General features: G+C 43.1%; 1 protein-coding gene across 1 annotated transcript in view; it reads left to right on the top strand.

The window, feature by feature from the left end:
* The window catches only part of LOC120727602 (semaphorin-6B-like), a 34,557-nt gene extending 18,442 nt beyond the window's left edge, over positions 1 to 16,115 (top strand). The window contains exons 4-17 of the mRNA XM_040021968.1: positions 462 to 522; positions 624 to 686; positions 3,395 to 3,493; positions 3,576 to 3,666; positions 3,934 to 4,053; positions 4,629 to 4,717; positions 4,798 to 5,015; positions 5,099 to 5,230; positions 5,469 to 5,618; positions 5,773 to 5,949; positions 8,331 to 8,471; positions 9,067 to 9,144; positions 10,528 to 10,589; positions 11,950 to 16,115. Coding sequence (XP_039877902.1) covers positions 462 to 522; positions 624 to 686; positions 3,395 to 3,493; positions 3,576 to 3,666; positions 3,934 to 4,053; positions 4,629 to 4,717; positions 4,798 to 5,015; positions 5,099 to 5,230; positions 5,469 to 5,618; positions 5,773 to 5,949; positions 8,331 to 8,471; positions 9,067 to 9,144; positions 10,528 to 10,589; positions 11,950 to 12,932 — 2,464 coding nt within the window. The 3' untranslated portion in view covers positions 12,933 to 16,115. The remainder of the gene's footprint in view (positions 1 to 461; positions 523 to 623; positions 687 to 3,394; positions 3,494 to 3,575; positions 3,667 to 3,933; positions 4,054 to 4,628; positions 4,718 to 4,797; positions 5,016 to 5,098; positions 5,231 to 5,468; positions 5,619 to 5,772; positions 5,950 to 8,330; positions 8,472 to 9,066; positions 9,145 to 10,527; positions 10,590 to 11,949) is intronic.
* The last annotated feature ends 225 nt before the right edge of the window (positions 16,116 to 16,340 follow it).

The following is a 16,340-nucleotide window of genomic DNA, read 5'->3' as shown; positions in this document are numbered from 1 at the left end:
ACAGAATGATTTCAGGGATTGCAGATCAACACACGGAACAGCAGTGGAGGCAGGTCTAAACACCATTATTTCAGTTTTAGAATCATTAAAACAAAGAAAGTTTAGCGCCAACCACGACTTTACGTCCTCCAGACATGTTTGCAAACAATTTACAGATGACCCATCTTTCTTTTTAAGAGGAACATAAATCTGGCAGTCATCTGCATAACAGTGAAAAGAGAGTCTGTGCTTTCTAAGAATTGAGCCCAATGGAAGTAAATAAAGTGAAAACAGGATAGGGCCCAGAATGGAACCCTGTGGTACTCCATGAGACAACGGAGCACGGGAAGACTCACAGTTTCCTAAGCGAACTGAAAATGATTTCAAATCTGTTGAAGAAAAAAAAAAACGCGGGTTCACTGTGTCAGTTTGCATCATATTGCTTAACTGATGCTTTCGATTGTCTTGCTGTGTGTTTCCAGAGATGACTTGTACAGAGTGGAGCTGGATAACATGGCAGGCGATGAGATGTTTTACAGCAAGGTAAGACTCACACATGCACTAAAACAAAAAAACATAATCATGTGCGCATGCACACATAACAAGCGTGCAGGGAGGTCTGACTGTGGTTTATCCCCTTTCAGAAAAGGACTTGGGAATCCAATAAGAACGATATTCGAGTGTGTCGGATGAAGGGCAAGCACGAGGTAAAATAATCGCTCACAGCACTTTGACTGACTTTGAGATCCACTAGTGCACGCACCAGCGCTATCTACACCATCACACGCATGGACAGACACAACAGCTGTTACAGAAACCTTATTCCCTTTGGGCGCACCTGCATACGGTATTTACACAAATTTGATCTTGTTGATACAGAATCAGCACATCGCTTAATCACACCAGCTCGGTGACACATTACCCGGGCCAAGAGATGTTCATGGAGCTTCAAAGCTGTTGGGGTTTTTTTTTTCTTCAGCATCTGCATTGTGCTAGTTTTCTAGTCATATATCATTTTCAGCCTGTGGGGTAAGACAGAGAAAGTGGGACAATTCTAAGTGTATATATAAAGTGAAAGGTGACAGTGCTGTGGAGTATGAAGGGAATCTGATCAAATTTAGGATAAGTATCTGATGGGGGGGTATACTGTATAAATGTAGCAATGCCACCAGCAAAATACAATCTAAGCCAAAAAGGCAGGGGGAGACATTATAGAGCAAAGTGAGCAGGGAGAGTGACACAGCCTCAGGGAGGAAACGGTAATTGAAATGAGTTGAGGAAGGCACGTATAGATGGCAATGGGACGCATGTAGGTGGAGGAGAACTGAGGAGGAAAGACATTAGGAGCACAGTGCAGCCACCAGGTAGTAAGAATGAGGTGGAGGGATGAGAAAAGGGAAAAGGTGTTGCTTCAAACACCACAGATGAAAGAGGAGATGATGTAGGAGTGAGAAAAAAAAACAAAAAACAAGAAGTAACGCTGTGATAAAAGGAGAAACAAAGAAAGTCCAGAGGATAAACACTGGAGAGTGGTGAGAATGTGAGACAAAGGACAGACAAGTGAACTGCGTTAGTTAAAATTCTTTAATTCATGTTATAAGATTGGATTTTAAACCCCCATCAACACTGAAGCAGTAGGTAAGTGTGCAGCATTGCCCCACTTTCATTACATTTACCGTAATAAAACCTTCAATGCTCTTTGAACATTAATAGTAAGCAGGCACTAATGAAGCTGCTGTATTAAAAGAACCAGTTTGACGTTTTGGACTTTACATTCATTTGCATTATGCCAGCAGTTTTCACAGAAATGTAATTGCCCAGCTGAGCTTAAGCTTGAGTCCAAATTATGTACAAAGCAAGCAAGACAACATACATTATCCCCAAGTCTTTCGAATATTTGTTTGAAGGAAGACAAAAACATCATGCACTGAGAGGAGCTGTATGTTTAATAAACCAAGAGTAAATATCACAGAATTACAGTCAAGGGAGTAACGCTGTGGAATAACTGCACAGAGGCAATGAAAGCCTGTTTGTCACTGCAGAAGTTCACACGGCTGTATAAAAACAAGAAACGATGTGAATGTGAGAAAAAATTGGCTCAGTAAATAAGTGGCTTAGGCTTTTCTGTTTTCTTGACTCACTCGGGTTGTCTGGGTGCAGCTATTTTCCTTTATCATTGTTCTGTACACATATCTACAGCTATGCCAATGTAGACAGCCTGTATAAAGTTTAGGTTGTATTTTTTGTTTCTATTTATATAAAGGGGTAGCTCTTGATAAGTATTAAACTTCTCTCCTTTCCCTTTAGAAGTTTAATTTAAATAATTCATTACCATCTGTCCTCTTCCTATCTTACACACAAATGCATCCTTGCAGATTAGCTATAATTTGTGACACACACATAATCTTTATAGACAATTTAACAGCAATTACTGTAGTTTGCTCCTGGTAATATTTTTGTAATTACAAAAGAAGGAATTAAATCATTTTCTGGATAAAGTTTCTTTTTTTTCTTTTTACGGGCTTGTGTAAAACTCTTGTGCCAACTTTCATTTCTTTGTATTTTCTAGGAAAATGGGTAAAAGCCTCAACAATTCACTGAAACATCTATCTATCTATCTATCTATCTATCTGTCTGTCTGTCTGTCTGTCTGTCTGTCTGTCTATCTATCTATCTATCTATCTATCTATCTATCTATCTATCTATCTATCTATCTATCTATCTATCTGTCTGTCTGTCTGTCTGTCTGTCTGTCTATCTATCTATCTATCTATCTATCTATCTCTGGTAGTTCTGAGTTTTGAGATTAAGCAAATGAGGTATATGAACGGTGTTATAGAGGTGGTGGTGGTAGGTGGATGCAACTGATCTTGGACAGTGCTGGAATAGCTGTGCTCTCCTGTTCTCAGTCTTTAAGCCAATCCAATGTAGCTGGCATGAGACTCTTGACAAGAAAGTGATTTCAAGGGAAGCGATCCTGTCAGTTATTTCCAATCTGACGAATAAATACGGAGCTGCGGAAAAGCACAAGTGTTAATCGTCTACCTGCACAGGTATTTTTTCTGTGTTTTCAAGTTCACGCCATCAGACATTGTGGTAAAATACTATCACAGAGGGAGGAAAGGATCATCAAGTTTCCGACTCTCTGGTAGCATCTTTAAACTTCAATCAGCAGCCTCCACTTTGAAGACTACTATAAAGTGCCCGTCCTGTTGTTCTTCCAGATGGAGTGGGGTTGAGAGTGTTATTTCCTCTCAGGGCTGTTTTTAAGCTGCATTCTTCATACTTCACGCTGACAGTCTTGTAGCGGCTTTGTTCAAAACCCTCTTTGTCACCTTGAGTGCCCTGTAGGTTTACCCCCCTTCCTTCTGTAATAATAATTTCCTTTTGTTTGGTCTGTTTGTTTTTTCTACAGGGAGAGTGTCGTAATTTCATCAAGGTTTTACTCAAGCAGGACGGTGGACTGTTTGTATGCGGAACAAATGCCTTCAACCCTCTGTGTGCCAACTACACTGTTAGTATCCGTCTATCTGTCATCCCGCCTTTCTTTGTGTATCTGCCAGTTGGTTTATCTTTTTTTTTTATTCCTCTTGCAGAGAGACAGTCTAGAAATGGTGGGAGAGCCTATCAGTGGGATGGCACGGTGCCCATATGATCCACGACATGCCAATGTGGCTTTATTTGCAGGTAGCATCTCGGCTTTGCTCTGTAAAGATGAAAAATGTCGCTTTTGTTGCCGACATCAGACTCAGTTTCCAGCTCCAGACATTGAAACATCTGTGCCCTTGTGTTTACCTTTGCAAATGATTTATAGTCAGACCTCTCGCTGCATTGCTTGTTTGGTTTTAATCTTCCCGACCTTGTGCTATCGCTCTATCTGTATCTTCACCTTCTTTTCTTCTTCTCCTCCTTCTTAATCTCCTCCTTTCCTCTCTCCCTCCGTCTCTCCGTCAGATGGAAGTCTCTTTACCGGCACCGTGACAGACTTCCTGGCCATCGACGCAGTGATCTATCGCAGCCTCGGCGACAGCCCTGCCCTCCGCACAGTCAAGCACGACTCCAAATGGTTCCGAGGTACTTTTAGAAACAGACATATTGAAAATGTCCCTCCAGAGCCAGACAAAGAGACAATCACAAAACAAATAAGAGAGAATTGAAAAACTGTCATTGCTATCTTTTTGTAAGTGGCTCGCAGGTGCACAAGACAATTTGGGCGAGTTAAATAGCAAGCTAAATTTGGCAAAACCAGACACGATTAGGCTCTCGTTTTATCGATTTTTATCATAAGTGGAACATGTCCGGGCAGAGTGATGTATTGAGGTTAGTCAGACTCCACAGATTCGAGGTTTTAACAAGCCTTGGACCAAGCAGCGAAGCGCCTGTTTTCCATGGAGAAGAAAACAAGCCGGGGCAGGTCAAAGCTGGCACAGTGCTGGATGAATAAATGATAAGTAATGTGTATAATCTTAACCCACAACGATAAATTAAAGAGGACATGTATATTTAATGAGCGAGGCTGGTGGACAGCAGCGGTTCATGTTGATGCGACTCTCACTGCAGCCCCATATCAGGGGTTGCGGAGCCTTGTTTGACTCCAGGGACTGTGCTGTAACTGTGATTGTGGTGTTTTTCTCATTTGAATTTCTCAGAGCCCTACTTTGTGAGTGCCATGGAGTGGGGGCCTCATATTTACTTCTTCTTCAGAGAGATGGCCATGGAGTTTCATCATCTGGAGAAGGTGCTCTCCTTCCCTTTTTCTCCTTCCTTCTTCTTGCTTAGTCTGAAGGGTTTTTGTTAAACTTTCCCTTCTTATTCTAGGTGATGGTGTCCCGCGTGGCCCGTGTGTGTAAATCAGACCTGGGTGGCTCCCAGCGCGTCCTGGAGAAACAGTGGACCACGTTTCTAAAGGCGCGGCTCAACTGCTCCGTCCCCGGAGACTCGCACTTTTACTTCAACCTCCTGCACGCCACGAGTGGCATCATCCGCATGCAGGGACGAGATGTCATCCTGGGGCTCTTCTCCACGCCACCCAACAGGTACCACGGGACACGTAATACCCAAATAAATGTAATGTTGCTCTTGTTTTCTCATCACCGTCCTCTCCCCCTGTGTTTGGTAGCATCCCGGGATCTGCTGTGTGTGTGTTTGACATGCAGCAGCTCGCTCATGTCTTTGAGGGACGCTTTAAGGAGCAAAAATCCCCCGAGTCTATTTGGACACCTGTACCAGATGAAGCCGTGCCTAAACCAAGGTATTATTATGCAAAGTGTATGTAAGCAGGACTTGTAAGCAGAGTACTGCAGTGCTGCTGTCTTTAGCATCTGTCTCACATTCAGTAAAGTTCTCCTATAAGCTCCAACTGTCAGTTTTACTTCTATTTCACAACTATTCACCAAATATTCTAATACTGCCTCCAGCAAATGAAAAAAAAAAGAATCTCCTCTGGCTTTTCTCTCGGACTGCTTTTCAACTTCTCCCTCTGTCTGCAGGCCAGGCGGATGTGCAGTGCAGGGATCCAGATTTAGCTCCTCGACCACACTGCCAGATGAGGTGCTGAATTTTGTCAAGACCCACCCGCTCATGGATGAGACAGTTCCGCTGCTGGGACATAGACCCTGGGTGGTCAAGACTATGGGACGGTACACAGAGTGACTCAGTTGTTTAACAGCATCCATGTAGCTCTATAGAACTAAAAAAAAAAAAAGGGAAGGATAAACTGAAAAATAACAGCCAGGATAGGACAGGAAATGTAGTCGATTCACCTTTTTTCTTTTTAATGATCTCTGTTTCTAGGTACCAGTTGACGTCTATGGTGGTGGACACAGAAGCTGGCCCCCATAAGAACCGTACAGTCTTGTTCCTGGGTTCAACCCGTGGGACCATTCTCAAGTTCCTAATGATTCCCAGTGGAGATTCTGTCTCTCATAGCAGCGTCTTTCTGGAGGAGGTGGAGGGATTCAACCCAGATAAGTGAGTATGAGGCAGGATATCTTTGTCCTTGGCATATATCGAGTCACTGTAACTGCTTCTGGCTGATAACTGCAGAGCAGCAGTGCTTTTCACCCAATAACTTTCATCATTTATACTTAATTAAATATTAGATTTTCTACATTTCTGAAGTCCATCTCACAGTAAAAGCCTATTCTTTCATGCCTTTGACAGTATCTATCACAGGTATAGTCATATAGACTGTATAATTAAAGCAGTGCGGTGACATTTTTTTTTTTCTTAGCAGCAGTGACAGCAGTCTTAGCCGTGGTACTTTCACAACGCCAGCTCATTAAATTCGGTTGGGCTGAAGGATACTGGAACACAGCCTATCAATCTCTCATGCAACAAACCAATAATCTCACTGTCCACACATGTCAACTCAGCACCTGGTTAATCTGATTACTGTGACTGAAAACAACTCTGCCCACAGCAGTTACGTGTGAAAATGTAGCTGCAACAGGGAGTTGGTGACTAGAAAATGTTTTCAGCTGCCAAAACTTTTATTGCCTAGGTATCTAATATTCAACTGTTTGTTTATTTGTTTATTTAGGACAGACTTCAGGTGATCTGCAGGTTATTCAATCGATTAATCAGTTAAGTTTTAGTTGTCCCAAAAAATGTTGGTGCATTGTGTAAAATGCCCAATATGACATGTTAATAAAAAAAAAACATTTTTTTTGCACCTTCAAATTATTATTAAAAAATAACAATGGAAATGGTTGACAGCAACAAATCATTCAGCCAAACGTATCAGGGATATTTGATGTTATGATGTTTCGTTGCTGAACCAGTGATTTATAGGTACACTCACTGGCCACTTTATTAGGTACACCTTGCTGGTATCAGGGTGGATCTACTTTTGCCTTCACGGCTGCAGTAATTACTCATGGCATAGATTCAACAAGGTGCCTGAGACATTCCTCAGAGATTTCAGTCCATTTTGACATGATGGTATCACACGGTTGCTGCAGTTATGTTGGCTGCAGGTCCGTGATGAGAATCTCAAAGTGGCAGGTGAGTGCATGTGCCAGTTCTGTTTTGGAAGCACCAAAATAATCAAATTAACTATTGTTTCATGTTGACAGCAAAATTCGGAGGATTCCAGAATGAAGCTGGCTTATCCAGCTTCATTCTGGAATAAGGTGCTGTGGACTGATAAAACTAAAATTGAGTTATTTGGGCATAACAAGGGGCGTTATGCATGGAGGAAAAAAAAACACAGCATTCCAAGAAAAACACCTGCTACCTACAGTAAAATATGGTGGTTCCATCATGCTGTGGGGCTGTGTGGCCAGTGCAGGGACTGGGAATCTTGTCAAAGTTGAGGGACACATGGATTCCACTCGGTATCAGCAGATTCTGGATCTTGTTGAAAGATCGTGCTGGATCTTTCAACAAGACAACGGCCCGAAACACTGCTCAAAATCCACTAAGGCATTCATGCAGAGGAACAAGTACAACGTTCTGGAATGACCATCTCAGTCCCCAGACCTGAATATTAATGAAATCTGTGGTGTGAGTTAAAGAGAGCTGTCCATGCTCGGAAGCCATCAAACCCAAATGAACTAGAGATGTTTTGTAAAGAGAAATGGTCCAAAATACCTTCAACCACAATCCAGACTCTCATTGGAACCTACAGGAAGCGTTTAGAGGCTGTAATTTCTGCAAAAGGCGGATCTACTAAATATTGATTTCATTTCTTTTTTTGTGGTGCCCAAATTTATGCACCTACCTGATTTTGTTTAAACAATTATTGCACACTTTCTGTAAATCCAATAAACTTCATTTCACTTCTCAAATAACACTGTGTGTGTCTCCTATATGATATTTTTAACTGACATTTTTTATTGTAACAACCAATGATTTATACAGGAAAATCTCCAGTGTTAAATTAACACTAGAGAGTGTCTATATGGGTCCACACCTCTGAGTGTTAAATACAACACTGTTGAGTGTTATATTAACACTTTTGACAGTGTTATATGTTTAAAAGTAACCTAGTCAGTTTTGAAGATTAACAATGGCTAACACTGAGCAGTGCTGATTTTCTAACACTGGAATATTTCTAACATTTTGAGTTATTTTCCAGTGTTAGAAAATCAGCACTGCTCAGTGTTAGCCATTGTTAATCTTCAAAACTGACTAGGTTACTTTTAAACATATAACACTGTCAAAAGTGTTAATTTAACACTCAACAGTGTTGTATTTAACACTCAGAGGTGTGGACCCATATAGACACTCTCTAGTGTTAATTTAACACTGGAGAAGGTTGCCCAAACTTTTGCATCCCACTGTATGTGAGGCCAAAAGAGGAGTGCAGAGGTGTTACATCTGACTTGACTTTCTGTCCCTGTGTCCAGATGTGGTGAGGACTCTCCTCAGGCCCGTCAGCTCCTGTCTCTGTCGCTGGACCGAACAAGCCACACTCTGCTGCTGGCCTTTCCCTCGTGCCTGGTCCGAGTCCCCACCTCTCGCTGCCACCTTCACTCACGCTGCATGAAGTGAGTGGCACTTTTGCCTTTCAGAGTATTTTCCTTTTCTTCAATCTTTCTTTGGCCAATAATTAGGTCACTTTAGCAGCTGCCATATGCCAAGGCTTTATTTTCTGGCCAACTTTTATTTCTCCTCTGCTTTCTCACTTCCTGGTACTGCTGTCATCCAATTAAAATGTACAGTTCTATTTTCATTTCTTGCATGTTTGTATTTTGGATATGCATGTCACAGCTGGCTACTTTGGTTTAATATTTATTTTGAGAAAATTTGTTTTGCTAGCAAATGATATTTAAATTGACACAAGAGGCTGATTGACTGTGAAAACAAAGGAGGCACCTGTATTTTATCTGTCTATATGAGGAAGGTGTTTTGAACACTGTGCCATGGACCTGATTCCCACAGCAGATAAATCACACTTAGATAGTGTGAACAAGCAACAATTTGATAGAATATGTGTGTCTGCGGCGTATAAAAATGAATCCCTCGCAAGGATTTATTATCTCAGTGGTTGTCCGCATATTTCAAAACAGACACGTTTCACATTTGAGGATTTTAATGATGTTTAATGATGTTGTTTTGATTGTTTGCTTGTTGTGTGAGTAGAAGCTGTCTGGCCTCCAGGGATCCATACTGTGGCTGGACCAGAGGCAGCACTTGCTCCTTTCTAAGACCCGGTACACGGTGAGGACAACAAACATGCACACAACACTGAATGTTTACTGCCTCCAAGTGAAGATGATCTAATTGCAAAATCAGTATGAGCTGCACAGGGTAATTGACCTAAATGGTCTCTCTCTCTCTCTATGTATGTGTATATATATAGGTTAGCATGAATAAACCACCAGTGAGTCACACAACTGAAACTAGGAGATGCAACCATTAACACAAATTGAAGGGAAAACATGCAAATTCCACAGAAAGAGGCCCACAGCCCAGATTTGAACCCAAAACCTACTTCCTGTGAGGCAGCAGTGCTAACCGCTGTCCCCACCTCCAAGTCTGGGCTGTCACCCCTTAGCAAGTTTGTGCCAATACACATGTTGATAAAGGAAAACCAGTGAACAATTTGCTTTCCTTTCTAAACGTTTAATTTAATTTTGTTATTTCTTTGTAATGACCAGTAGACAGTGCTTATTTTTTATTATTTCTTACTAAAAATACAGGTGTCTGAATCAAATGCAGAACCTGCAGACTGATGAAGTCTTTGAAACCCGTAATCAGAGGGACTCCATTGGCTTTATTGCACTATGGGGGTCATTTTGCCAACATAGTTTGGGTCCACTCCTCCCGTTAGAGGGATGGGACCCAGCAAATCAATACGAAGTACGATTACCTTTATTATATGGTGAAACATTTCTATCCTGATGTCAGTGACCACTTCCAGCGTAACAATGTCTCAATCCATAGGGTAACCGGGGTCACCGAACAGTTTGATGATGATGAAGATCGTATGCCTGACCTAAATAAATATCTATAGGACATACTGTTAGGCAGCAGCCTCCACCGTCATAATCAAAACACTAAGTTAGGGAGCATCTTTTGGGAGAATGATGGTCTTCTCTAGTAGAATCAATACCAAGAGACATCAAAGCTGTTCTGACAGCATATGGAGGTCCAGCACTGCTATTAGGACACGTTACGACCCCCCTCCCCCTCTCCCCTCTTTTTCCACCAGCTTGTAAATCACAACACATGCTCCCCGCCCTTTGATCCTCTTAGGGGTGGAAAAGAAAAAGAAAGAAAATCCATAAAGGGATCAAAAATGTCATAACACCGAATCTTAGATCCATATGTGCAAAATCAGTTTTTATTGATCCCCACTAACAAACATCATCATTCACATACAACTTTCTGCACAAAAGTGAGCATGAAAAGGGTCGGATTTTCATTGATTAGCTGTAAATGATTTATTTGTGAAGTCAGGCATCAAAATCCATTCAATGCGCTCTTCCATGAGTATTCATGTGTCTATATAACAATTAAGGAAACATGTTTCCTGCTGTGTGCTGTCTTTATTAAAAACAAATCTCTGATTATTTTGTCTGTGATCTCTCTGTCTCGTAGACTCCCTTTTCAGCAAGATGTGGAGTATGGAAACACCACCTCCCACCTCGGAGACTGTGATGGTAGGTTGCAGCACTATGACATGGATGCTGCTGGTTGTGTGCAGTCGAGTGAGGGCAGGCTCCACCTAGTGGCTCAATCGCTCATTACACCTGCCTATTTGTCACTGAACATTATGTTCTGATAGTACCAAGTGAGAGAGTACAGACAGTCATTTCTGGAATTAAGTTAATTTTAATTATCAAGGATGTAACATGATTTACTCCGCAGCTCAGCAAGATCCATTCAGCATGGAAACTGAATACTTTAGTATGTTTGTGAGAGCTGGAAGAAGAAGAAGAAGTGAGATTCTGGTTTCGGTCTCACTTCCTTCAGGTCAAAACATATCCCAGAGTGACATTTTAATTAGGGAGGATGTGAAAGTTGTGAAAGTTGTGAAAGTTGTGCAACTGTGTGTAGATAACACTGGAAATGCACTATCATTCAGCATATGAGGTTTTGTTTTGTCATATATCTGATAGCGAGGAATGGGTTCGGCTGGTACGCGAGCAGGAAACGGCTGAGCATAATGTCACTACATCCCGCTTCTGTTGAGAGGCTCAGATGTCACTGCAGCAGTACCACAGAGGCCCTCTTTGAACCGTGCTTTGAAATCCACAGAGTCAGTGGAAAACACCAAAAAAAGGCATTTCCTCTACAGCATTTTCTTTTTTTACGAGGTGTTCCGTTTGCTGTAGCCCAGATTCAGCATCATAAAATCCATTTAGCTGGTTCGGAATTTCCAACAAAACAACAGAAAAGGGATACGCAGCACATTCCAAGCCCTCACCACACTCATTTGTCTTGAAATAACATATGACAACAGATAGCACTGGAAGTCAGTGATACCCAGCTGCACATCTGTCAGACTGTAATCCAAGCGGTGAAAACGTCGGAGAGGCTGAGCCAGAGACAGGCATGTGGTGCTGTGTCTGCAGATGGGAGCTATTAGAGCTGGGTGGAAACACTGAGGTAAGGCCTTGCTGCAAAGGGGCAACTCTCTGGCCAGGCAGCAGGATGGAAAGTGTGAGGAGAGGGAGAAAGGGAGCTGCTGTAGTCTTAGCTGTGCTGATGACAAGTGCAGGCCTCTCTGAAACAGAGCTCGTGGAGCCTCAAGGCCAAACTGGAGAGAAGTTACTCTGAAACATAATCATCACAGAAAGAAAATCCTATAATGCTGCAGATGATGATCACCACTTAGGAGTGTATTGTAGTTTTTGATCTATCATGATACGAGAGACGGGAAAGTGCTAAGTAACAGAATAGGACTATATGTAATAATAATCATTTTAAACTACAGCCTCCGGTCACACATTGAGACAGGACGGTCATTGGAGAGTTCTACTGAATGTCATCTTTGTAACTGTGTCTTTTAATCTTCAGGAATTCTCCAACAGAGTTTGCTCATTGAACCGGAGAGCCTGGTCTCGCTCAACCTGCTCGTGGCATCTGCAGTCTCTGCATTCACCATAGGGGCGGCGCTCTCGGGCCTTGCTGTGTGTTGGATCATGGCCCACAAGCCTGCAAACCGTCGCCATGGCACCACTTCCCAGGCCTCCATCCAGCGGCGTGAAAGAGGCCTGCTGAGTAGCGGCGGAGGGATGGAAGGCTCTGTGTTGAGCGTGACACGGCAGGGAGGAGGGGAGCGCCCCTGCTCTCAGGGCGGGGAGACCTTGTTTGTCATGCCCAACGGCTGGGTGAAGTCGGGAGAGCTAGACCCCGGTTTCCTGCCCACTCCGGAGCACACACCCCAGCAGAAACGCAGAGGCCTGCGGCTGTCCGACTCCAACTCTGGAGGGTGGGACACAAGTCAGACCTACCTCGGGGGAGGTTCTGTAGGTCTGGGTTCACCCTGTCGCATGCCCCCCTCTGTTTACCTGACCACCAGACTCTTCCAGCAAGGCGGAGGTGGAAGACACAGCGGCGACAGCCGAGGGAATGACACGCCACGCCAGCACTATGTCTGTCTGAGCAAGCAAGAAAAAGCGAAGGGGACCCCCAAAGCTCCCCTCAGGAAGTCTGCAGTAGAATATGTTTACCCCATGACCCCCCAGGACTCACCTGAGCGTCGGAGGGTGGTCTCAGCACCCAGCGCACCAATGGAGTACAGCGAGCCACTGCCTTTGCGTTGGCCAGCCCAGGAAGGATACATCCTCAGCAGCCACGGGATGGTTCCCGTCCCCCTGCCTCCCCCATCAATGCCCGCTCCCAGCAGCCAAGCTTATGTGTCCCAGCAGCACACCCCCGGGCTGAGCAGGGCTCTCCTGAGAGGGGCCCTGGAGCGAGGGGAGCTGGGTGAGCTGGTGGATCTCAGCCAGCTGATGAGTAAGAAGAACTGCAGTGACAGGACTCAGGCTGGCCAGTGACTGTGGAGGAAACCAATTCTGTTTCCAGGGATCTTTGTTTTGTTTACATAAATGTCCTTACTCTTTATTCTGCCTGTCACTCTCTCCCTTCTCTTTTCCCCACATCTTTATTTCATTGTCATTTCGGCCCACTACCCCACTCCATAATCTTCTCTGTCAGTCTCTCAGGCAACCCCTCTTTCACCCCGTGATGAGCCTCTCCTTATGACTGGCTGCTGGGTCTGCCGCTCATATCCTGGCTCACATTAATTGGTCAGATGGACTGAGGTTGTTGCTGTGTCTGCATTGCAGAGTTGCCTCCCTCTCCTGATCTTAGTGGCAGCAGGGAGAGAGAGAGACTAGAGGGGAGCAAAGAAGATGGAAAGAGAGCAGAAGGGGGGGAGCAGAGAGGACGAGGATGAAAATGGACGTGGCACTTAGATACTGCGTTCACTGTGCAGATTGACTGCAGAGCCAGTCGGATGCTCCTGCAATAGTGGGATGCTTTTCCCTTCATGGATAGCATTAACAAGACTGCTAGCCATCTGTTCCCCACTGCATTACCTGTTGGTGTGATTGCTAACTGGGTACTTGAAGTGAAATTGGAAATTCTGAACATCTTTAAAGTATCTGAAGCTCCAGGTGAAAAAAAAATGGTCATTCTCTCAAGACAGATATTGAACCTATAAGTCCTTCAGTTTTTTCCCCACTCTTTCTCCTTGCTGCACACATACAAGTACATGTATTTGTACAGGTGGGTATTTAGTATTCTGTGTATACGAAGGAGCATGACTTGTGTGCCAGATGCCTCTAACCTGTCTCGTGGGGATATGGGACCATAACTCACGTCTTTGGAGTGCAGGGCGCAGGACTGGAACGTCAGCACTATTCCTGCCAAATGCATGCTCTCTGTAATGACGGCATCTCAGCTGTCCATCACTCAATTCGTTTCTTGCTTCCACTCTATGTACTCTTTAACAACCAATAATTCCACAAGGACATCAGGTGGGATTGCACCACAGCACTGGACTGACAGAAAAATCACAAATGAAAAAAAGGCAGGAGGCGTTTTGGAGAATATAACGTACAAGAACTGCAGTGTAAGAACACCTTGTCCTTCACTGTCACCTTATGGTTTTTTCTGCTTACACACACACACACACACACACATTCATTAGGTCTGCATTATAGAACGCAGTCCAGTTTTACGGGGCAAGATTTCCCCTTAGGCTCACAGTGGGTCAAGGTCCCACAGATGTAATACAGAGCACAGTGGCAGTTACAGTGGGGATGATTGAAACCTCTGGCTCATCTTAGAGCCAACAGGGGTGAGGGGAAATGTTCTCAGCTGGCAAATGGGACTATATATTCAGCCCATCAAAGTGTCCGCGGTGCCACGAAATGGTCGGCCTTTAGATCAACACAACACGGTTTAAACGTGTTGCAGCAGTAAAACAGAGACCAGATAAAGAGGGCAGATGGAAAAAAGGAAATAAAAACACGATCATATGAAGGTGCAAGAACTAAAACTACTGTGGGAAACAATGAGAATCTGTTACAGCTGACTGGGTGACTTGACGGTCAACCCTCCGGTCTACTAGACGACAAATGAACGCTGGTTTGCGCTGAATCCGAAGCGAGCAGCAATATATGGTTTATATGTACATAGTAAACTTTAATTTAGGTGAGACCATAATGTTAGACAAACAGTAACTTAGAAAAAATATAGACAGGCATCAGCTTGGAAACAAAAATATGCATTTTACTGTCTCATTATAAGAGTAACGTGGAAAATTCTCACAGTGACCTGCTCCAAGATGGAAATGTCCAAGACACTACGCATCGCCGGTGTCTTTTTTTTCTTTTCTTTACTTCAATGTGCCAAACCCAAATGAAGAATGATTTACTGATGCCTGATTAATGAAGCAAAAAAAAAAGAGTGGGAGAAACTTTAAAAGTGCCATGAAAACATAATTTAGGTCAGCAGTGCACCTTCCTCACGTACTGTGGTGTTGAAGAACTCACTTATTGCAGTATACTTCTTATAATTCTGCCTTTGACGTAACGCGATGAATGTTTCTTCTTTTTTTCATTGAGATGCCGACTTGTACTGTTGTTAAAATACACTTTTTTCAGCTCTCTTCATGTGACGCTCCTGATGCTGAATGTTAAAAACACTATTTGAGGGTCTGTTTGTAAATTACTTTTACTTAAAGGGACGGTTCACCTCTGAAATGAAATGTATTCTTCCTCTGGTCTGCTTTGCTTTATTTTATTTTATCCATAGTGTGAATTGCTCCTTTAGAGACATCAGCTGTAGAAATACTTGTCCGCTCTTGAATATAATTAGAAAGAGATGACGATTTCCTTGTGCTTTTCAAAAATAAAAAGAAAAACTCAGCAGTTATGTCCCTTTCCACACATCATGATGCAGTTGCTCAAAAAAACCCGGAAAAACAACAAAGCTTGCTGTAAGCAGTTTGTCATTGGAACAATTTTCTCCGTAACGTTTAATCATTGGTGAGAAGGAGCCTGACGCTTCCTTCTGCATAGTGACATATGTGGCTGATGTAGTTTGGTTCCTCCATGAAACTGCCTTCATCAAGGTTTGCGGGCTGTTTTTTTTTTTTTTTTTATCCAAGTAACACTTTTTGTAGAAATATTGCAGCTGAATCTTTCAAATGTAGTGTTTCAGCACTTTGTGCGCCACAAGGCAACTGCAATGTGCTTCCATTATATTCAAGAGAAGGCTGACTTTTCTACAGCTGATGTATCTCCAACGCGTTTTAGATAGAAAGCGCAGCAGACCGGGAAAAAAAACCCCTGATCTTAGGTTTAATACATCACGCCAGATACTGTACATATGTAAGCATACATTACATACTCTGTCATGCCCTTTATGATCAACACTATTAATGTTTTCGCTGATGCCGTGACATGAACTGAATAGCAGATATCTAACAATAATAATAATGTTTTATAAGTAGTTCATAAGCAAACCCTCAAATGGACTGAAGTGCATTGAGGGAACACTGTGTAGCTCATTTCCTGATTATGGACGTTTCGTTGTGTAGTCTGTAGTCTGGTGATTGTCTGTCTGTCATCGTCAACCAACTGCCATACTGGAGGATCTTGAAAACCGCTCGTCAGCATCCCGAGTGAATGAATGTAATCACTTCTTTTGTTTGGCACCATTACAATGTGCAGAAATAAGGAAAAGCACAAACTGTGTGGGGGTTTCTTTCCTTTTCTTTCTAAAAGGGAGCTGTTCTGTATAACATTTGTGAATAATGTAAATAACCATCCTGAATGTATTGTGTACCTGTGTGGTTTCAGGGATGGGGGTGTGGAAATTGGGAGGGGGGGGATCCGTGCTCTTCTAAGGCAGCGCGGTTGCTGAAGTGCGAGGCTATTTTTTCGGTGACGATA

This window comes from Simochromis diagramma, unplaced genomic scaffold, assembly GCF_900408965.1.
Source record: "Simochromis diagramma unplaced genomic scaffold, fSimDia1.1 OVJJ01000205.1, whole genome shotgun sequence".
In the NCBI taxonomy this organism is placed as follows: Eukaryota; Metazoa; Chordata; class Actinopteri; order Cichliformes; family Cichlidae; genus Simochromis; species Simochromis diagramma.
This window is presented reverse-complemented; position numbering and strand designations above follow the sequence as displayed.